Source organism: Ascaphus truei, chromosome 7 (assembly GCF_040206685.1).
Source record: "Ascaphus truei isolate aAscTru1 chromosome 7, aAscTru1.hap1, whole genome shotgun sequence".
NCBI lineage: Eukaryota > Metazoa > Chordata > Amphibia > Anura > Ascaphidae > Ascaphus > Ascaphus truei.
This window is the reverse complement of record NC_134489.1, coordinates 75004634-75028189: the sequence shown is the minus strand read 5'-3', so window position 1 is coordinate 75028189 and position 23556 is coordinate 75004634. Positions and strand designations below refer to the sequence as shown.

General features: G+C 38.9%; 2 protein-coding genes across 4 annotated transcripts in view; both read left to right on the top strand.

Moving 5' to 3' along the window:
• The window catches only part of METAP1D (methionyl aminopeptidase type 1D, mitochondrial), a 121529-nt gene extending 105184 nt beyond the window's left edge, over positions 1-16345 (top strand). For all 3 annotated transcript variants that reach the window (XM_075609072.1, XM_075609073.1, XM_075609071.1), the window contains 3 exons: positions 14371-14418; positions 15924-16002; positions 16133-16345. In XM_075609072.1, coding sequence (XP_075465187.1) covers positions 14371-14418; positions 15924-16002; positions 16133-16211 — 206 coding nt within the window. In that variant the 3' untranslated portion in view covers positions 16212-16345. The remainder of the gene's footprint in view (positions 1-14370; positions 14419-15923; positions 16003-16132) is intronic.
• Positions 16346-21021: 4676 nt separating this feature from the next.
• DLX1 (distal-less homeobox 1) overlaps positions 21022-23556 on the top strand; it is a 4095-nt gene continuing 1560 nt past the window's right edge. The window contains exons 1-2 of the mRNA XM_075609074.1: positions 21022-21564; positions 22078-22277. Coding sequence (XP_075465189.1) covers positions 21249-21564; positions 22078-22277 — 516 coding nt within the window. The 5' untranslated portion in view covers positions 21022-21248. The remainder of the gene's footprint in view (positions 21565-22077; positions 22278-23556) is intronic.

The following is a 23556-nucleotide window of genomic DNA, read 5'->3' as shown; positions in this document are numbered from 1 at the left end:
AGAGTCGAGATAATGTACTGATCCTCCTTCCAACTTACCTGTTTCCCCATCACCAGACTTAGTGACTGAGGGAGAGAGATCGAAGCTGGGGGCACCGGTCAGAGCGGCGGTGCGTTCCGATCCCGACTTAGAGGGCATTAGGCTCCGGATGTCGAAGTTTGCCTCTGAGAGTGGGTCAGACCGGTATCTTTGGCACCGTGAGCTCTTGTATAGGGAGCAAGCCCCTAGCGTGGACAGGTAGGTCCCTGTGTGGACAGGTAGGAGACAGCTAGTGGTACCCAGGGAGTATAGGCAGCAGTTACTGCAGGTAACCCACTCCATTCCCCTAGCGGGGCATCAGGGGGTCACTTGCACTAGAGCCCGGCTATTGCAGTGTTTCTACTGGCCGGGGGGCATCCAGGGCAGTTGCAGACTTTTGCCGGTCCTGTGATGCTTGCCAGCAAATAGGCAAGGTGGGTGACCATGTGAAGGCTCCCCTGAATTCACTACCGGTAATTGGGGAACCCTTCCAAAGGGTAGCTATGGACATAGTGGGGCCCTTGAAGATCCCTAGCTGGACCGGCAAGCACTACATACTCATGGTGGTGGATTTTGACACCCAGTACCCTGAGACTGTAGCACTCGCACTCTCAATGCTCAGATGGTGTCAGATGCTTATCCCATGCCCCAAATTACTCCGAGTGGCTTATATGAATTCCTGGTTATGCCATTCGGGATGAAGAATGCCCGGCTACCTTCCAACACCTGGTCAATAGGTTACTGGCAGGGATGCAGAGTTTTGAAAGGGCATACCTGGATGATATAGCTGTGTTTAATAATTCATGGGAGACACACTTAGTGCATGTAGCAGCGGTGCTGAAGAGCATTAAGGAGGCAGGGCCTTCAAAGTGTCTAGTGGGTATGGCAGACATTCTGTATCCGGGGCACAGAGTGGGTGGAGGGCATCTCAAGCCAGAGCCGGCTAAGGTAGAAGCCATCATTCAGTGGCCAGTGCCCCGAACCGAGAAACAGGTCATGACTTTCTTAGGCACCACTGGTTACTATAGGAAGTTTGTCCTACAGTATAGTGCCCTTGCCAAACCCCTGACTGACTTAACGCAGAAACAACTCTCTGTTCTGGTAGCCTGGTCCCCTGCCTGTGAGGAAGCATTCCAGGCACTGATGACAGCACTGGCTAGTGCTCCCATTCTGGCAGCATCAGATTACACCAAGCATTTCCTTGTACAGACCGATGCCTCCGACTACGGTATCGGTGCTGTACTCAGTCAGGTGGGTAAAGAGGGGGTGAATGCCCCATTGTCTATCTGAGCAGGAAGCCAGAGAAGTGGCTTATGCCACTATTGAGAGAGAATGCCTAGCCATTGTATGGGCTCTCAAGAAACTGCAGCCCTATTTGTATGGCTGGTTATTCACGGTGGTCACTGATCACAATCCCCTCAGCTGATTACAGAGGGTTTCGGGGGAGAATAGCAAGTTACTTCGCTGGATCCTTGCCCTTCAGGAGTTTGACTTCACCATACAGCACAAGAAGGCTAGTGAGCATGGTAATGCTGATGGACTCTCCCGACAGGACATCCCCAGCGACCCAAAAGCTTCAAGGACATCCAGGCTTGCTGAGCCAACTGATGAGGTGTCTGCCTCTGAGTCTTCATCTTGGGGGTGGGGGGGCGGGGTTAACCATGCTCTCAAAGGTCAAGCCCCTTTTGGTTACCCCTGATCCGTGTACCAGAGTCTGTGAGAGTTAGCTCTTGGGCCCAGTAACAATGTTCAATTCTGTTGTACTATATGTAATAAAAGATTTTTTTTTTTCCCCCCCTTTCCGGGCATGCGAGCAAGCAGGGATTGCTAGGGTATGAGTTTCAAGGTTTTTTTTGCAGAGGAACCGTTAACAGAATGTACCTAGGAGGTTGAGGCCTAGAGTTGTCTTTTCCTCTATAAATGTACCCGGGAATCCTGCCAGATTCTCGGATAAATGTAGGCACATTGTCCTGGCAATATCTCCCCTTGAAAACGCAAGCGTGACTCGCCACTAGAGTACCCTGCTTCAGCACAGCCCCATAAGGAGAATGAGGCACAGGGATAAAATATGTATTTCTGTGGCTGATGGAATCCCTATGTTAAGGGGGGTACCCCAGCTATTGCCATGGTGACCCACAACCAGTATAGGGTTTGTGGGTGCTCTAACCGTATATGAGGTTGAGGGGGGAATCTGAGAGTCCAGACAGAGTCCAAGAGAAAGTGCGTGGGGAATAAGGCAGATAGAAATAAAACTACAACATTTTTCCTTTTCTATCCCCTGTCCCCCAAGACTCTCAAGTGTAGTGAAATATAATTTAATAATGTAATGTGCTTTTTACATTTTGAACCGATGTCCAAACAGGCTGCCCGCGCTAACAAATAGACGCCAGTAAGTCTGCTGGACATCAGAGGATGCCCAGAGGTGTGAATAGCATTTGGTCAGCGGGGAAAGGTGGAGTACCAGGTCCAGAGATCAATAGCAGTCCTCCAGGATGCCACTTGTTTTGCCAGACCTAGTGGAGCCTGCCCAGCGGGTGGCATTGAGATAGCCAGGGAGAGAGGTGGCAGGCTTGCGCATGATCCTTGGCTATTTCGGATTTCCCGCTGACCCGGCTTTTCTAGCTGGCTTGGCTCTGATTGGTTGCCTGGAGATTTTCCCACGCATTGTTTGGCTGCTGAGTTTTGTGACTGAAACTCAGAATATTATAAGAATCGATGAGCCAATCGGATTCGTAGTCTCCGGTAGTAAGAGCGCGGGCGGGCTTTTCAAAGTTGCTTCTGTGCGAATAGCAGAGCAACCGGCTTCGATTTCAAGCCTGAAAAACCTGTCCGCCAGAGTCGAAGTCCAGTTTTTTGGGGCCAAGTTATCAGGAACGTAGCGGACGTGGCTGAGATGTTATGCCGATTTGAGCTCCAGGAGATTTGGACTAACTCGTGGTCAGGAGGGACCAAGTTCTCAGAAGAGAACATTATTATTTATTTATAAAATGTTTTACCAGGAAGTAATACATTGAGAGTTACCTCTCGTTTTCAAGTATTTCCTGGACATAGTTAATATGACAAATAATACATGGTTACAAATACAGTTATATAGCGGTGGCGTATGGAACTTTATGCCGATTTGGGTTCCAGGAGATTCCGGGCTAAGTCCCGGTAAGGGTAAAACTCTCCCATAGAGTTCCCTGCACCTAGGAAAATCTAGTTTTTGACTCCAGTACCAAAGTAAGTGTGTCTTTTTGTCTGTATTTTGTGTATCATTGTGTGTAAGCGAATTTATGGGATTTCAGCCTGCAGATACTTTCTGGAACCGCAGGAGCCACTCAGAGTGACAAAATGCATCAAATTTATTCTGACCCATAAAAACTTCACATTTGGAAATGACACATACCTCCAGACAACTGGGAGCACTATGGGCACTCGGATGGCGCCAGAGTATGCCAATCTGTTCTGCGCAAAACTGGAAAGTGACATTCTTTCCACCTGTCACTTTAAACCCCTTATATACCCTTGGAACATCGATGACATCCTCCTGATTTTGACCTGTGGTGAACAGGACCTCATACAGTTCCATGAGAATTTCAATATGTTCCACCCGACCATCAACCTCAAACTCACCCATTAACCGGACAAAGTATATTTACTAGACACCACCATTACTATAAAGAATAACCAACTACAGACTTCTATATACCGCAAACCTACAGACATATCCAGCTATTTGAGGGACAACAGCTTCCACCCCACACACACTAAGCATGCAACCATCTACAGTCAACCGGATATGCTCCGACACAGCAGAAAGAGGCCAGCGGATTACAGCCTTGAGATCGGATTTCATAAACTGTGGATATAACCACAGAATTGTAGAACAGCAAATCCCCAAAGCCACCAGAATACCAAGAAGTGATCTCATTGAATACAGACAGAAAGAGACAAGCGACAGGGTACCTTTGGTGGTCACATATAACCCACATCATCACATAATATAATGCCACAGCATCACACGTGGAACAAGAGACAGTCCTGTCGGCGAACATTTCTCTGACTCTGGCCATAAGATGAACAATCTGAAGGTGGCCATACACAAAGGTAATCTTAGAACACCAAAAGAGAGACGGTTGCATGAATACAAATTTATGCAAGTGTTCGGGACACTTAACGGTGGGCTAAATCGAGATCGCAGCTTCATGAGTCACTACCCTGACACAAGAGAACTCTCTTTCCATGAGTGCTAAAGGACATATCTATACATACTGCGCTATATGAATGCACACACAGCTGTCTCTTACACCTACAAATGTACAATGTAATTATATCCCTATATACCAATAGGGACCACATAGTATCTACACACATTAATAGTAATGCAACACCCTCTTACATTTATACACCCACACCATTGGTATGCACTCCCACCCCCACACACAGTTTGTAAAGGGCTGTATACACCGTGGGCACTTTATAAATGTATATTTACACGCATACACACATACATACATAACCTTTAGGGACCATTTAACACCTTAAGTCATAAATCGCATACTGCACAGGGGGGAGGGAAAGGCTTCAGACACAGATACATTCCAGAATGTACTGTTTTAAGTAAAACCCTTTCGTGCTTTATCTATTGTAACAACGCCGGTAGAAGAGATCAGTGTATCTCGAAAGCTCGCACAAATAAAAGCATTTCTTTAGCCACAGAACGGTATCGTCTATTCATTTTTGATTATTAAGCTCGGCTATCACAGTACAGATACCTCTATATATACACACACACACACACATATATAACATATATATACACACATACATATATACACAACTAGAGAGAAAGTATCCCACAATAGCACTCTGGTATACCAAAATAATAATACATTTTATTATAACAACATTACACATAATTTAAAACAGTCTGTAGTTCCTTCACATCATGAAAATCCTGTGTTGAATCATATATATAAAAAAGTCCCAATCGTGCAGACTGTCAAGATAAGGCAATAAACTTGTGAAAATAGTAGTATTCAATCCATCCACTTCCTTACTGCATGTGTCAATGGAGGGTGCTCCGTTCTCCCACCAAACAATCCAGAAAGATCTTTAAAAAGTAACAACAAAGAAGGTACAGCACACCAGAGCGAAAGGCAGAAGGTGTATTAAAAAACACACAAACATATATCACAAACTTACATTGAAATAAGTAAAAATGAGATCCATGCAGTCCCAGTGAGAGCAGTAGGGTCCAAAGTTGTTTTTCTGATGGGACCCATTGCACTAGGTCCCCGGACACACTGCTCGTAGCACTCGGGAAATATGGAGATCACAATAAAAGGCTCAACAGCTGATTCACTGCTGAGGCTTCCTACACGCGACCGCATGCGAACGCTGAGATGGGGGTACCTCCACTTCAAGCCTTCAAACAGCTGAGCTGCTCAACAGCTGACCGGGAGATCCCTTGCCACCGCATGCGTATTGACGTTCCAATTAGCACAAACGTGCTTCTTCAGAGGAGATATATATATATATACCATTTAAAGAAGAACATATGGTAAAAATACTCATCCACTGGCCAGTGAGTGTCCATATGCAGGAAGTCTGGATAACAGAAGACAGTTGACTGAAAGTAGTTTAAAGGGGAGGCAACAGTTTGAGCTCTACAGCCCTTCTTCAGAGCTCCGTTCCCACAAGGGGAAATGTGGTTCTTCCCTAAACTTTCTGTTTTTACTTTGCTAATATGGATAATAATAAAAAAATATACATCCCCTTGGGGTTATGTGGGAACGAGCCTCTGAAGAAGGACTTTTGCATTCGAAACGTTGCCTGCCTTTTAAACTACTTTCAGTGAAACGGTCTTCCGATGTCCACACTTCCTGCATATGGACGCTCACTGACCAGTGGATGAGAATCATTACTATATTCTCATCATTTGTTCTTTAAATTGTATTAATGTGTATGTCCCTTGATGTGTTGTTTCCACCTAACTATTTGTACACAGAGCATCTGTATAAACTTGTTACAAATTGCATTGATAAATATAATAATGTTCAAATATACTGATGTAGAGAGTTGGTTTCCAACACAATATCTGTGATTTTTCTTTTTGTGTTGAAATATTAATAAGCAGAATCAACAAATATAATTTTTTGTCTCTTTGAAGTGCTGGGGATCATATACATTTTATTCCAAGAGTATAGAGCTCTGTACAAAGTAGAAAAATACAGGTACAATAAATGCTTCAAGTTTAACTTCTGCCTTAACAATAAGACTACCCCTTCTCATACTCTAATGCTCTCCCAAGCTCACTATGGTAATGTTGTATTAAAGCACAGGATACCCAGCTCTTTAATATTTATTTTAACCAATTGAAACAAGTGAATCCTCCAGTATTAGCAGCATCCATTTCTGAGACATTGAAACAGATATTACAAATATTTCCTCCCCATGTTTGTGACAGTGAATATCAGATATTACTTGTTAGCAAGGCAATAAGAAACATGGATGTCATTATAACCTGAGAATTTCTGATTGTCCTGCCTGCTGGTATGGAGCTTTCTAGCTGATGTTTTCATATCTCAGGGAATCTCCGGAATAGGAAACCAAGGGGTTGTCCAATGTAGGATTAATGCTGCCACACACCAGAAACTCTTATTTCTAACTTATGCACAAATGATACAAAACAAACAAACGATTGCATACAATTGGTGACTGCTTTAAATACCCTTTTCCCCTATTCCCATCTTTCTCCGTTGCCATCTATTCAAAATACTGTTGCTCAAATCATATCTTCTCATTATCCCTTAGATCTGTCTCTCTCTAAATCAGTCTGCTAACTTCCCATTTACTTCTGCATTAATTATGTCCTCCACTCATTCAAGGCTTAACATTCCTCTGCCTGCACTTACAGTACTTCTCAACTCTAATCTCTTGCCATACTCTTGCCTCTTGTGCTCTACTTAGGGCTTTCACTTTCCTACCCTACTTTTTTTAATGCTCCTTTACGACTGGGGCCGTTTAATGATGGTTTCCTATCTCTGGAAGTCTGCCGTGTTCTATAATCTTCGTCTGTCCCCATCTACAAGGTTTGTGTTTAAGAAGGTGTTGGCAACAGAATAGAAATTCAAGTCTCCTTAAACCTGCTTACCCTGTCCGCTGTGTACCTAGAATCCAGAGGCACTTCCAGCTTGTTCTATACATCACTCCACATACTAATGAAATATAAGCAAGGGTTTCCTTTTCATTGTTTACTTTTACATTTTGACAAATTTTATTACCATGCCTACATTATACATAGTTCTAATTATGTACAATATTCTGTATGCAATTTTTTTTAACCAAACGTGTACATAGCTAGTATTAAATAAAAATAAAACAAAATACATTAAACCACATTAAACACAATCACATAGCATACGGATAATAAAATATATATTTACAAATGTTTACAAATTGCAGCTGAAGATATTTTTAAAAATAAAACAAACACAGCCCCTCGCCCTCGATTGCTGCTCATCCTCTGAAGGTGGCTTAGTTGGGAAATAAATCTTTGGTTAAGCCTTATTTCATATGTTACAATAAATTACAAATAGTTGTTGCATCCACAATATAAGAGTGTGTATAGGTATTTGCAGGTGCTCAAGTGCTTGGTCCCATAACAATTTTTCTTCCTCAATATGTAGAGGTTACAGCACATGGGGATTGTATTAAATCATTACTGGTACATTTCTCAATATTCACATGAATTAGGCTCAATAATTCTCTGAAGGTGGGGAGCAATATTGTAATATCTTCCCGTCCTCATTGGGATGGCCCATAATAAATGAGAGTACTCACTGTATTCCCCTGTGATTCCTCAGGCGTGCAGCCGCGTCCAGAGTCCTGAGATATCCAAAAGTAGTTTGTGTGATGCACAGCAACAGAGAACAGGCCTTGTGGCAATAAAAAATATGTTTATTAAAGCTACATTAAAAAAACGGTGGCGGGTGCAACACTCCTACGCGTTTCGTGCTTCAAAGCACTTTATCCTTGATAAAGTGCTTTGAAGCACGAAACACATAGGAGTGTTGCACCATCCACTGTTTTTTTAATGTAGCTTTAATAAACATATTTTTTATTGCCACAAGGCCTGTTCTTCATTGCTGAGCGCCACACAAACTACTTTTGGGCATCCACAATATAAACCTGATCAGAGGTAAGTTGAAACGGTCACTAAATACCAAGGTTTTTATGTGCAGCGGTAAAGTTTATTTTGACACACATTGCACCATTTATTGCCCAAGGTTGCATCGCGAAACAGCTACAAAACATTTTAGAAACATCTTAATCCCATTTTTTTTTAAATGTCCTCAATCTATTTCAACTTTGTTCTAAAATTGTCTACTAACAAAATGTACAGTATGTGATGGTTTAGTGACTAACACGAGTAATTCAGCAGCATACAGCCTCCACTTAACTTTTCTTCATAATATGATGTCCTCTTCTGGGCTTTCATTGCATCACAAATGACATCCCATAATTGCAGATGAGGTCATGTAAATTAAATGGTGATGAGTTGAGCAACGAGAAGGCGCTGAGATATGCCTCTCAATTACAATTCACATGAGTTATTAACTATGATTCAATGGACCCCACTACTTGCTTCCAACATTCAACTCCCTTCTTTTCTGATTTAATAACGTATGATATTATAAACTGTCCTTTTATGATGAAGGATACGAGGGTGAAATTATGAGTGTCCACCAAGTGTGAATCACTGAACTGTCATTGTTCCTTTCCAAGTTGTAATCCTTTAATTTCAAGTCATAGGTGTCTGTGCTGATCCTCTATGATATTCTCCCGAGTGCAAAGGTGTTGCACCAAATTTATATTTAAAAAAAAATTCTATTGTTTCCCCCCCCCCCCCAATCTTGCAGACTTAAAAGAACCATTTCCATTTGAAAATAAATAAATACAATTCCTCCCCCCATGTGGAAAGCAGAGGGTCTCCGGGGTTGGACTACATTAATTTAAGCTCCAGGGTACTCTGCTCCCCGAGATATATACCTCTTATGGTGATTCCGATATCTCAATCCTGTTCATAGGTCCTGTGTCAAGGAGCCAATAGGAAGCCACAAGGGATGATGTTGCGGCTTCCTATTTGTCGATGTGATCACAGACCTTTAAACAACCATAATGGGTGACCACCCGGCGCTGCTACCAGCGGCCCCTTCAGAGGCAAGTATCTCAGGAAGCAGGGGGTCCCCAGAGCTAAAATGACTGTGATTTAGATCCAGAGACTCTATGCTTCCCATGTAGGGGAGACGGAAAAAAACCTAAGCTGACATGCCGATTTAAAGCAGCAGTCAAAGCGCTGCAGTTTTATATATATATATATATATATATATATATATATATAACACAAAAAAGTGTGGCGCCAAAAAATAATATTACTGTGATAAAATGATTAAATGAAACTATAATTATTGAATAAAGAATTGTGTAAAGTGACAAATATATTAAAATTGTGTATATCTCTTAAACTAGTGTGACCTTTATAAATTCTATTATAACACAACCAATAAAATTTATCATAACAGTGCATAAACGTGCTAAAAGAAAAAAACAGAAAAATCAATAAAAATCCAACCAGTCCTTCAATAATTAGTCCATAATGATGAGGTTTCCAATGTTTGAGAAAGTTACCGGTCAGGTGACGAAACGCGTTAGGGTACTGAGAGCGCGATTACGTCATCACGACGACGCCGCGCACGCGCAGAAGCCTACACCAAGCGCGGGAATACAATCGGCGGCCATTGGAAGTGAGAGCTGGATTTTGGACTACACACAGACAGCGAACGGAGCCTTATACATCTGGTTCCTGGTGATCGTGTCTGGCAGCCCTGAAGGAGTCCACGGAGACGTGTTCCAGTATCCAGAACCGGATGGTGGTGATATATTCACAAACTGCCTTTTAACTATTTGCATCTTGTGAGTGCGATTCCTACCCCCCCCACCCCCCACCCCCTTCCTCTGTTTTAATAAATTTTATGCAGTATTATGCTATGGGGCGTGCGCTCTCTCTCTTTTTCTGTCTATATATATATATATATATATATATATATATATATATATATATATATATATATATATATATATACTTGAAGCAGGGGATTAATTTAAGCTCCGCGGACCCTCTGCTTCCCGAGATACAAACATTCGTGGGTGCTGCCAGTATCTCTTCAGTTTAAATGTCTGGTCACACGAGCGCAATAGGAAGCCGCACCGGATGAAGTCAAGGCTTCCTATTGGCCCGCATGACGCAGGCCATTTAAAGCCGCCATTATGTGAACCACTGCTAGCCTAGCCAGAGCAACTATGGGCACCTCATACAGAGGTAGTATCTCTAGAAGCAGGGGATTCCTGGAGCTGAAATAAACGCGCTCAACTCCGGAAACCCCCTGCTTCAATCCCATTTTATTTTTTTCATGCTGTGCTTGGACTGCCTTTTGAATGAATAGGCCCTTCTCTATCAAGGCCATGTAAAATTGATGCAAAGAGTTACATAGTTACATAGTAGATGAGTTGGGGAAAAAACATGTCCATAAAGTTCAACCTATGTTAAATTTAGATGACGGATACAGGATAAAGTATTTGTATTTAAAGAATTTTGATCCAGAGGAAGGCAAACAGAAAATCCCCAGTGAAATATCATCCAATAATATCTCATAAGGGGAAAACGTAATTCCTTCCTGACTCCAATAATGGCAATGCGATTTCTCCCTGGATCAACATCCTTCCTATGTTTACTTATTTGGTATATCCCTGTATACCGTTCCTTTCTAAAACAAAAAAAAGAGCTCTAACCTTTTTTTTGAAGATGTCTATTGTATCTGCCATCACAGTCTCCATTTGTAATAAATGACATTTTAAATGCCCTTAGCTACATTTCAATTTAGCATTTCTTAGCATCAATGTATTAAGATCCTTTGCTCCAAATTTGCCCCACTGCATCAGCTTGCGGTTTGTAGAGGGTGAATATGAGGAGTAGGGATTTGTTACGTGATGCCCATTTTGTAATAAAATGTAACAAATAGTGCACCTCTGAGGTGGCTTTGATCTTGTTTGGCATCCTGCATCAGATGTAAAGAAGAAGCTTGTTACATATAACTAGTGTTCCACATTTCCATGTTTTATTTCTAAAAATATATATAATCCAGGAAATGTTCTGTGTATATTTTCTATACATTAAAACCGGGGTGAAATTGGGTAGAAATTGGGTAGAATAAAGAAATAAATCTGGTAATATATACACACATTTGACCTTTTTACCTTCAAACAATTTGTTCGAAGTGCAGGTCCCCTCTAGGACAGAGGTACAAAAGTAGAACTCTACTCACAAGTTCATAATGAAGTTCTCCATTTAACGTGACAGCCAAGAACAGTGGAAAGACAATGTTTTACGTCCATATGGGACCTGAAACGTTGACTTTCCACTGTTCTAGGATGTCACATTAAATGGAGAACGTCATTATGAACTTGTGAGTAGAGTTCTACTTTGTACCTCTGTCTTAGAGGAGACTTGCACTTTGAACAAATTGTTTGTCTATGTTGTGTTGGCTGCATGAGCAGGATTCTCCTCACCTGAAGTTGTTTCCCCGCACTTTGGAATTGTACCTTTTTACCATCAGCCACACCACAAAAAACAGAATCGGAAGCCACAAAATAGGCGGCCAACATCTCCTTGTGACGTACGTGAGAAAATAATCACAAGATATTACCTTTGCTATTAGGTCCAGTGTATGTTACATTATTTACTGCAGGAAATGCTTCAATCAGAGCTGAGGATACACAGCAATTGCACAAGACGTTCGTTTTTGTTAGCAAAAAATGGGTGTAAATCAGTCAAAACTGAATTCTTTTGATAAAAAAAAACACCTGGTCATTTTTAGGTAACAATCGGTAAATACTTAAAACACAGAACACTATGTATGATGCAGCTTGGTGCAGAAAATGGTGCAGTGCATAACAGCAAACTCTGTCTTTATACATTGATCCCATAATGTTACTTCCATGTAGTCTTTTACATTTGTTTTCCAATGGGGGGAACATTTGGCTAACCCTGTCAGTGCAATCGCCCCTAGAAAATAAGAAAAATGTGATGATGTCTATTGAACTTGCATAAGGGCACACAAGTGGTTGAATTGCTAAGCTACCGTATAGGCGCGCCAAGATCAGCTGTCTCTATTGTACAGTGTACGATGGATTGAAGACTGGAGTGGATGTTTTTAATCTTATCACAAACACTGTAGCAAAGAATGATGCTAAAAGTACTTCAGAAACAGAAGTAAACAGAAACTTTAGTTCCTTGATTAATATGAATTTCTGGACTGAAGTTTATCATGCCATTAGAGGCCTCATACCAAAGACACATCCATTTAATTGGATGTAGGAACTTTGGTATGGAGCTACTAAAGGACTTAAATACTGAATTGAATAAATTAGTTAATGCCAATGAATATGGAAGAGTATGAATGCATATGTGCATGCTTTCAGTAAAGGAAGGTAAGTAGCAAGCACCAATGTCATTAATAAATGGGAATCTACATAGGGTCCCTGACAAAATAGATAAATAATTGCATGGGCGTGATTAGTAAATGAATGAGCGAAAGCCAAGAACATGGTGAGTGTGTGCACAAATGAAAGGGATTCGATTTAGTACATTAAAACAAACACATGTGGCAAGGTGCTGGGTTAATTAATGATCAAAATTCTGTACAAAGTGCTACTATTCTCTCGGTTTTTATTTTACTTTGGTGGTCTCTCTCTCTTTAAAAGAAAAAAATAATTTGAAGGCTGTAAGGAAACCCTGAGAATATTTTCATATCTGGGATGATAAAAAAATGGCTTATAAATAATTTCCCTTAGTCGAGTTGTGGGGATTTGGAGTAGAACAAGTTTCTATGCAAGTTACTGCAAAACGTCTCTGTTTATTATGCATGTTCTACTGTGTGTGTGTGTGTGTGTGTGTGTGTGTGTGTGTGTGTGTGTGTGTGTGTGTGTGTGTGTGTGTTGCACAGAGCATTTGCCCCATATCTCTGCTTATAGATTAGTCTCTTATTTTGCTTCTGTTCATATTGATTTTCCTGAATAACTTTATGGTATCTCTATTTACATTGGTCAGATCTTGAACACATTTAGGATAAATTATGTGAAAGATTTGGACTTAAATTGTATGTAAAGTTCCACCTGAAGGCTGTTATGAATTCTTTCAAGAGCTAGGTGGACCCAAAAGGGAATGATTACATGGCAACATAACTCATTCAGTGCTTTGTGTGTGCATAGACACATTTGAGATTAAGGGGCCAATGCAGAGAACTGGCCATTCGCCATACTTTAAACTCTCCATCTTTTTGGCGGATTCCCCTCGCAGTATGCAGGAAAGTGCGCATATCTGGGAGAGGAATCCGGCAGAGAGATGGCGAGCCCTATAGTGTCATTGCTGTGCATGCCAATAAATATATGAAACTGAAGGGGTTACTGGTGTATATTATTTAGTTTTATATATATATATATATATATATATATATATATATATATATATATATATATATATATATTATGGTTAGCAGGGATGGGTGCAGTGTGTAAGAGCCCCCCTGCATCACTCCGAGCCAGGAAAAGGGACAGATTTTTTTTCTATGTCCCTTTTCGCCGCTCAGCACCACTTTCTTGTTGGCGGAGCGATTTTGAGAAAATCTCTCCATTTTATAGCCGCGATCAGCGCCGAGATGCTGATCGGGGCTACTAGAATACAGCGGGGTTTTAAATTGGCGAGATATTGCATCTCACCACCCGCGCGGCGAGATTTTTTTCACGCCAAAAAAAACCGCCGGATTTTCCTCATCTCGCCAGTTTTTCGCCATTTACTGAATTGCTGTAGGCATATTTGGCAAAAAAATGTCGAGATAGGGCTTCTCGCCGCTTTCTGCATTGGCCCCTAAGTTTTTATTTATATTGTTGAGCTTCTGTGACAAAGAAATACATTTCAGTGGTGCAGAGATTAATAAAGCCTTTTTGTTTTTTCATTTTACTAAGTCACAAAATGTATGATTTTGAGTTATTTTGCTGCACACCATAAACCTCTCATGAAAAGTTGGTATAACAAAATGTTACATATTACCATTCACTTAAAGTGAGAAGTGTTAGTCTAGTACATTGAATGAAAATATTATTCATAACATTGTGAAAGGTTTTTGTAATAACTGCTTGACTAGTTGTAAGATTTCATTCCAAAGAATCATCTTCTAAGTTTAAACAAAAATGTGTTTCACTGGGGCTCTTAAAATGTGTGAAAATGTGTCTTTTGTTTATTTCTTATAGCAAATGACAATTATTTTCTAATGGAAGAAGGTATGGCTTTCACCATAGGTCAGTAAATTAATTTACATTTTCATACTTTAATCTTGTTTGGAAAATATTTTTGCTTTATTGGGCTGGAGTAATGAAATTGGATATAAGTAACATGTAATTTACATTCTATATACAGGGGTGATTGAAATTCTATATACAGAGGTGATTTGAACAGACATAAGACAAAAATATGGCATGTGATTATAATTTGGATATGCATATCAGTAAACAGTATATATACAATGAATTGTTTGTCACTATATCATTAAAACATTAAATCAATAGAAAAACAATGCTTGGCAAATGTATCCATTAATGTTTGTGCCTATAATGCTGGGTAATATACATCATATCATTGCATTTAGGTTTTGCTAGTGAATTCAGATTTCGGGGGTTTGCTAGTAGAGTACAGTCCACCTGCAAAATGTTTTTAAATCAATTGCATGTCTAAGTTGAAAGCATTTCTGAGGTTGTGCTAAAATGTTTCTGTTTAACAGCAGGTACATCTAAATAAATGCAGATGATATTGTACATGCGTTTTAATTGACCATGGGAAATCAGTGCCTTGAACACTAGACTTGCATCTACTTTTTTTGCAACAGGTATCTCCATCAAAAAAACTTTAGGTTTTAAACATGTCACAGCTGAAAACGTTTACCAAAGGGAAGTCACAAGCCAGAGAATTGAACCTTGAACCTGCTGACCTTTAACCTTTAACTCTTCCACTGAGATATCTGTGTGGACTAAAAACAGTGTCTTCCTTTATATTTTTGTTTTCTCAACATCTGTGACACATAATTAACCCCTCAACTACAGAGGGGGCAGCAACATTAGATTACTGCCCAATCTGACAGCCAAGGTGTTAACAAAATTTTGGTTAAATCTATTTGTTAACATGGTTCTAATCAACATTATGATTGGCTGGCAGCCTTATTTTTTTTATATATATAAAGATGCATTTCTGGTACAGTAAGATAATAACATGGTTAATATGACTATTTTGTGCTTAATCACTATCAGCTAAAATGTGTTTGCCCTTTCTGTCCCTGCTGATCTTCATGCTGTTAATATTCAACACTATTTTTAGTGGACTGGCAATTTTGTGAAGGTCACACATCTGCTGTCGTTTTCACAGATACCTTTCACATTTAATTCTTCTTTAATTTTTATCCATGGCATTTTATGTATATTCTTCCAACTCAAAGGTCAGTAAAGACATTAAACAGTTTGTTTCCATTCTAAATATGAATGTATTCATGAATAGTGCTCAATATGATACACATGCAATGTTTTTTAATATTGGGTTCATCTTTAATGACTGTTACAGTTTCATTTTTTGGGGGCTCACATCTGCAGAAAGGAATGTGTTTATATTATACATTTTTTGAATGAGTGGTTCTTGTCTTACATTTCTAACACTACAGATGGATTTCGCGCGTGCAAACGTCCTTTTACACGTTATAAGATTGACCAATTTCCAAATCATCTGGTCAACTCAAAATGATGTATTTGTTTCATTCCAGAACCCATAATAATGGAAGGATCCCCTGATTTTAAAATCCTCCAGGACAGATGGACGGCAGTATCAGTAGACAATAAAAGGTGTTGCTTATGTGGGATTCTCTTTTATTTCTCATTAACTGTGAGAAACTGTGTCTCACAATTAATGTTGGCGTTTCTCTTGCTGACCTGTTGCTGCCCTGCTAATATCTGGTAAATATATATATTTCAGATCAGCACAGTTTGAACATACCATTGTAATTACATCAGGAGGAGCGGAAATCCTTACTAAACTGTCAGAAGAAGCTTAAGGATAAATCAAGAAGTTCATGGACTGGGTATAGAAGTTGCTACAGAGCATCACATTTCTCTGTGCGTTATTATGAAAGATTAAAATCCCACATTGAGAACTTTTCTAACACTGGAGCAAGAACAAGATTGAGGATTAACATGTAAGCATCCAGCGCAGTGCTTTATCTGGTGGATAAATGTCTCATATGAATCAGATTTAAACTGAATGCTAGATTGATCAAGCTACAGTATTGCTGTAGATGCCACTACAGTATCGACTTCAGGGATTGAGCGAAGCAATTGTGTCTATTCAAGATGTACATTATTGACGATTTCTCAATGCAAAAGCTTTTTGGGGAACTATGTTATTTGACTTGATGGTGTAACTGTGGTTTGATTCCCCCCGATGCACATAGTTTGAATAAGACTTACAGTATTTAATTAATACAGTATTAAGAGCTATTTTAATAACCGAGACCTGTGCAAAAATCTAAGAAAAATAAAATGCTCGTTGCAATTACACAAAATGACTCTAGCTTCCTTTAATAAAGGATAATTTCCTTTATTTTATGTGAAAATAAACAGCATCTAACAAGTAACAGATCTGATCTTTTTTTTTTTAAATAAAAAATTGCTAATGTTTTAAAATGGTGTGTTAGCATCAGTTATACATACTGTATTTGCAAGTGAGAGTATGATAAGTGGGTACCGTGCTTTATATGATCGTTATTGTATTAACATAAAATAATAATGCATAAATCCAGTCCTATGAGCTTTTAAAACCAGTTCACAACACCATTTTACAAACTAATTTTGTAAAAAAAAAAAAGGATTTAATTGCAGTGCAAGACAAATTGATTAGTCATCGAATACATAGAGAAAAAAAAAAAGTACAAACCAAAATAAATGAGAGGAAAAAAACTCAGACCAGTCCCATTCTGAAGGTGAAGCTTATGATGTGTAATTAGGTAGTTGCTAATCAGCCTGCCGGAATGTAAGCGCTTTTAATTTGGTATTCAAATTGTAGTTCACTCTGCTACAGACCACTAACCATGCACTGGGATCCAATCCAACATTAGCAATGTGCAGGGAGGATGCAATACTGCCAGAAGTAATGTTGATCAAGAGATAAACGGTAAACACGCTTTTTGATCACCTAGTCTTAAATGTGCTACTTTTTAAGTATCTTGTTTTATTAGCCTATTCTGTTTGAGATGTGCCCGGGCAGAAACAAAATCTACCCTTTTTTTGTTGTTGTACAACTTCAATGCAGTTATTTGAGCTATTGCAGAATTGTCACGATTATTCCATGTATTTTTTCGCAGCATCCATGCCAGGTCCTTCCGTTTCTAGCTTTATACAGAAAAACAAAGATTTTGGTGCTTGCCAAAAATACTAAAGATGTTGGTAGCTTTTAAAACATGAATTTTGATTATTACTCTTGTCTGGGGAAATAAGCACATTCTATTTGCCTACTATAACCGATAGCCTTAATATTATTATATTGTCACATTTAATTACTTTTAAAGATCTGTAATATTATATATGGTGCATGCATCACACTGGAACAAATATATATTTTTGAACAGAAGTAATCGCCATCTAAATAGTATTTATATTTTGCTGGCATATTTAAATATATGAATGTTCCTTGCACTTTATTCTCATAAATAAAGGATGGTCCACCTTTTGTATATCAATATTTCCACTTCCAGTACTTCAGTATTTACATATCCTATGAATGATAAATAGTATTGTGTGTGTTTATAATACTATTTATTCTGCAATAGCTAAGAATAATTTATGAGCAAGGAATCTATAACAATCAGTGCTGTTTCTGCAAGGATAAGTTATAATTGAAACATATTAAAGACTGTACCAGTAATTGTAATATTCGTTGCACAGTGTAATAAAGGTTGCTGAGAGCTTTAATCTGAACAATACAGTAACTGTTAAATATATGACAGAAAGACACCTTGATAATATGTCTGCCAAACAAAATATTGTTTATTTTGGTGTCTAATCGTTTTGCTTGCGATTAGTCCAGCAACTTGTTTTAGGATCTGTTTTCACTAAGGTTACCCAAATATAATTTTATTAAGACTGCAACATTTTATCAACTGCTGTGGTAACAAGCTGTTTGTGAAGCAATTATACTGAGGTGGTAGTATTTATGGTACACATTTATAATCCTAATGGTAAAGGTGACTAATGAAAGTAAAACTGTTTGCTGAGAACGCAGTTTTTTTTATAGCATACATTTTACTTCTTACTCACATTATTATGTGCTTTACAGTTCTGATGATGGAGGGAGCTATATTCCTTTCTTTTTGGGGATAGGACTTGGCTTTAGTTTGGAGCAATTTGTCATCATTTTGTATGTGGATACCATCAGTATATTGACATAGAAGGATGCACATAAACCTCCAAGAAATCCAAATCCAATGTTTTTTCTATGCTACATACAGTATAGAGTGAGAAGTCAATTTACAGCTGCTCCTCTCAAATGCACATGCAGTATTACATGTATAGAAATATAGATGCCAGTATTCAGCTAAATATTTCACATTTTATTAAAGCAACTCCATTGTTTCCATATATTGTCACCTTTAATTTATGAACAAATGGCCAATAAAATGATGAACAGATCATATAGAAATAATACCCAATACATTGTTCATGTTCCTTTTCAAAGGTTTGCATTGCTACAATGCGGCTTCTTAGGGACCGTTTAATAATTTCAGACATTAGACAGGGATGCTTTCAAACAAAAGTATAATCTTAGTATTACATATGTCAGCTGTCTAAGCGTTTTCCTGTGGCACCAGTCACAGAAATATGATTATGGGAGAGATGCCTTGTTCAGCCAGCATTGATGGAGTCTGCAATCACCTGCCTGCAAATGCCCTCCTCATATGTTTATCTAATATACAATCACCTTATCATTTCATTAACCCCTTGCTTTGCTGGCCCCTTCTGCACTTGTGTGGGTTCAACTGATCATTGCATATGTTACTGGACATATACAAGCCAGTACACAATGTAAAGCGCATGCACAAAGTGATACATCGCTAGTTTGGACTATACCTGCATATATTAATGTGTCTCTTATTGTGACAGTATTTAATTATTATTTGAGTAATTCTGCTATTTTTGTTATCTGCCAGCAACAGAATACTTAAGAGATAAGGAATGCGTTATTAACATATCAATATCAGCATAATGTAGTGTGATATTTTTATTTTATTTGCCTTACCTTGATCAAAATGTGGTTTATTACAAAGCTTTGGGGCTGTGATAGCACACACAATAGAGGTATAACTGAGAAAGTTCAGCTCAGGCCAGATCAAATCTCAGGCTGTTTAATAATGGAAGGCAGCATGTTGCTATTATTGTTAAATATATGGCTAATTATGCGTATGAAAATTAAACATCAGTGTTATGCTAATGAGGCCGCCTTCAGCTGGGGATCAGAGCACTTGAGACCAGCATTTAATCAAATGAATCAGTAACAAATACATCTGCACGTGTGAACTTTCACAAGATCATTTACCTTCTACAGTCACACCACTAAATTATGACAGAAATAATTATCAACACTTTCTAATTATCCAACAAAGTAATTTGGGATTCTCCCTGGGCTTTCTAATACATGGAGTCCCATGATACAACTGCGCATGTACATAGCACACACAAACTTTTCAATTCTAACTGAATCAGAAACAGTATTACACAAGTGTATAGACTTCAAGATACATATCTTTCAGGGAGTTTGTGGCTTAATAATGTGGAACTGATGGGACCATGGGTCGCCCCCTCCCCCCCCTCCCCAAATAAATAAATACAAATCTTAACTTTCCTTTCCTACTTTTGATTAAAGGAAATATACAAATATATATAATGCTCACCCAAATCAGCATTTTTTTTAAGGCACTGCACTTATAGTATCCAGTAAAAATATTTAGTTTTAGCTGGAATTGGGTTTTCTTTAACGTTTCAATTAAAAGTGTCACCAAATATAAATCAGATGCTCTTCTGCGGACTGTAGCATCAACAAAAAGTTTGGTGCAGGGTATTTACATGGTAAAGGAAAGACTCATGTACACGTTTGTTTAGGTTTCATTCTCCGTTTTGCAATTAACACCGCTACACTGAGCAACACAACCAATGATGTCGTTGCCAATTAAAATCACTGTAGTGTGTAGCACTGATATAACAATCCTTGATCCATTCATCTTTTTTTTTTTTTTTTTGGTGGGGTTTCTAGATGTCATGTTTACAGAATCTGACATATTTTCTCACTGTGGTTTACCAAAGTATTATTGGTGTCTCAGATCACAAATTGAGTGGAAAAGTGCTGGTCTAGGGCATCATTTACTTTTTACTGTATTGAGTCAAAACCGGTGCAACTGGGCAATGTGGGAGAAGACAACAAATAAATAAACCATGCCACTGATTATTAAACAATCCAGCGTCTTCTGTACCTGAACTGTCTTCTCATCTGCCTGCCTTGTGTTTGTATATGTTCCGATCCCTAGACTTTATTAGCATTGTGATATATATATTCCAGATCACAGGGCACTGGGAAGTCGTCTTTCGCTCCTTCCACGCTCACTCCCCATTCCGGGCTCAGCCCGAGGCACGCTTTGACCAATCACAGCGCTTCGAATCAGCCACCCAACCAATCAGCGCATGCCGCCTTATGAATATGCAAAAGCGGGGCTGAGTTAAAGCTCTTAGGCGAGTTTGTGTAGGATCTATACAGCCTCACGCTTTGGACTTTTTTTTTTTTGGTGTTGCCACTTTTTTTTTTTTTTTTTTCCCCTCTCTCTCTTCCCCCAAAGAGACAAAACTCCATTTTTTTTCTTATGAATGGAAAGTGAAAAAATCCGATCCGCTTAAATTGGGATCCTTTTTTCCCTGCAAAGCAGGAGGATCCCCCCTTTAAAAAAAAAAAAAAAAAAAGAAAAAAAAAAAACCCCTCTCCAGAAGGTGGTGGACAAAATAATAAATAAATAAAATAAGGCAGCAGAAAGGAGGCAGAGTGAAGAGAAGCGATGACCATGACTACAATGCCAGAAAGTCTGAGTAGCCCGGTGTCAGGGAAGGCGGTGTTCATGGAGTTTGGGCCACCGAGCCAGCAGATGCCGCCTTCCCCTATGTCCCACGGGCACTACTCCATGCACTGCCTGCACTCCGCCGCTCACCCGCAGCATGACAGCAGCTCGTACAGCGGCGCCTCGTCCTTCTCCAGACCGCTGGGCTACCCCTATGTGAACTCGGTGAGCAGCCACTCCTCTAACCCCTACATCAGCACCGTGCAGTCCTACCCCAACAGCGCCAGCCTGAGCCAGAGCCGCTTAGAGGAGACAGGTACAGTACCATATCATGCATGTTGCATATATCTCTCTGATCTCCTTGCTGTATTCCCGGGGAGGAGAAGGCAACAGCTGGAGGCACTTTTTTTTTTTTTCTCTCTCTTTTCCCCCCTTTTTTGTTGGGTTGGGTTCCCCCCTTTTTTTTGGTTTCACCAGGAGCCGAGGAGGAGAAGAAGAAGAAGCAGCTTTGAGCACACAGCGCCCATTGCAACATCAGCCCAGATGTGCGCGCATTAGCCTCCGTAATTATTTATTGCGTAGCGCTATAAACAATGTATGCAATTAAGGGTAATTAAACCTAAACTGCAGCATGCGGGGGGGAAAAAATAGGAAACAGCACCAAAAAAAAAAAAAGAAATACTCGCCCAGGCTGCCACTGGAGATTGTGTTTGTCACGTTTTGATCCTGTGATTATTCTTTTCTATTAACGTTGTATTTTATTATTTTGTGTACCTGCTTTTTGTGTTGTTGTTGTTGTTAATGAGTGTGTTTTTTGTTTCTTGTGCAGGGGCCGATTCAGAGAAAAGCACCGTGGTGGAAGGAGGGGAAGTTCGTTTCAATGGGAAAGGGAAAAAGATCCGCAAGCCCAGGACTATTTATTCCAGTTTGCAGCTGCAGGCTTTGAATAGGAGGTTCCAGCAGACTCAGTACCTGGCACTGCCCGAGAGAGCAGAGCTGGCAGCTTCACTGGGACTCACCCAGACACAGGTACATATGACACAGGTGCCCTGTGCCCTGCCTATGTACAGCCCTGACACTCAACACGGTTGCACGGAATACACGGGGGTTATCCTATGATGTTTCTTGTGCTATGGCATCTACTCTATTGTATTTACTCTATTTAGTAAAAATACATGTCTACAAAGAGAAAATGCCACAGCATATGATGACACCATCGATTGTCTTTCTATTATAAACATTCACAGTGTTGGCAATTTAAATATGTGACTTAAATATGCTAAATGTGGATCATACTGCTATATATATATATATATATATATATACACTGCAATATATATCTATATATATATATATATATATATATATATATATATATATATATATATATAAAATTTGAAAGCAATACCAACGTTGTCTTTAGCACACAATTGCAGCAGCAATTACATTTATATATATATTTTAATTTAAAACACACTAGATAGCACAATACGTTATTTTACATTTACATTATTTCCCTAGATATACTGAAGTATACATAATATGTTTTGTAAGGTCTTGGCAATATAAATGATTCAATTACCAACATAGCAAAGAAATATACAACATCCCTCACTATCACCTTACTTGTATCTATTACAAAATCAGTATTTTATTGCCAGTTTTAGAGTGGTGACATGGATTAAGGTAGAAGACTCCAGTGAAATGAGGTGGAGTCTTAAAAGGTAGAAGTGATGGTATTTTATAGCAACCAATTATATGAACAATATCTCTTGACAGTAATACTAAAAGGATGTTGTTAATTGCATATTATATATGCTTGCCAAATGGAATACAAACTCTGTCTAGCTGGATTATTCTTTTGTACTAATCATCCTCACGGAAATCCCAATACTAATTAGAAGAAGTTTATTCTCGTGCATTACAGCAACCCGTTATCTCGTTTAATCTACAAGTGCATTCCAATGAGAAAATGATGCTAGCCTAAAATGTGTGTGTGTGTGTGTGTGTGTGTGTGTGTGTGTGTGTGTATATATATATATATATATATATATATATATATATATATATATATATATATATATATGTGTATATGTATGTGTGTGTGTATATATATATATATATATATATATATATATATATATATATATATATATATATATATATATATATTTCCAAATGTACAGTATATTGTTTATATCTTAATATAAAGCATTATGCGAAGATTATTTGGGAGAAAATTAGTATATTAATAACAATGTTATATTATTATAATATTAGCTGTTTTACTATGTGTTTGGGATTTTTT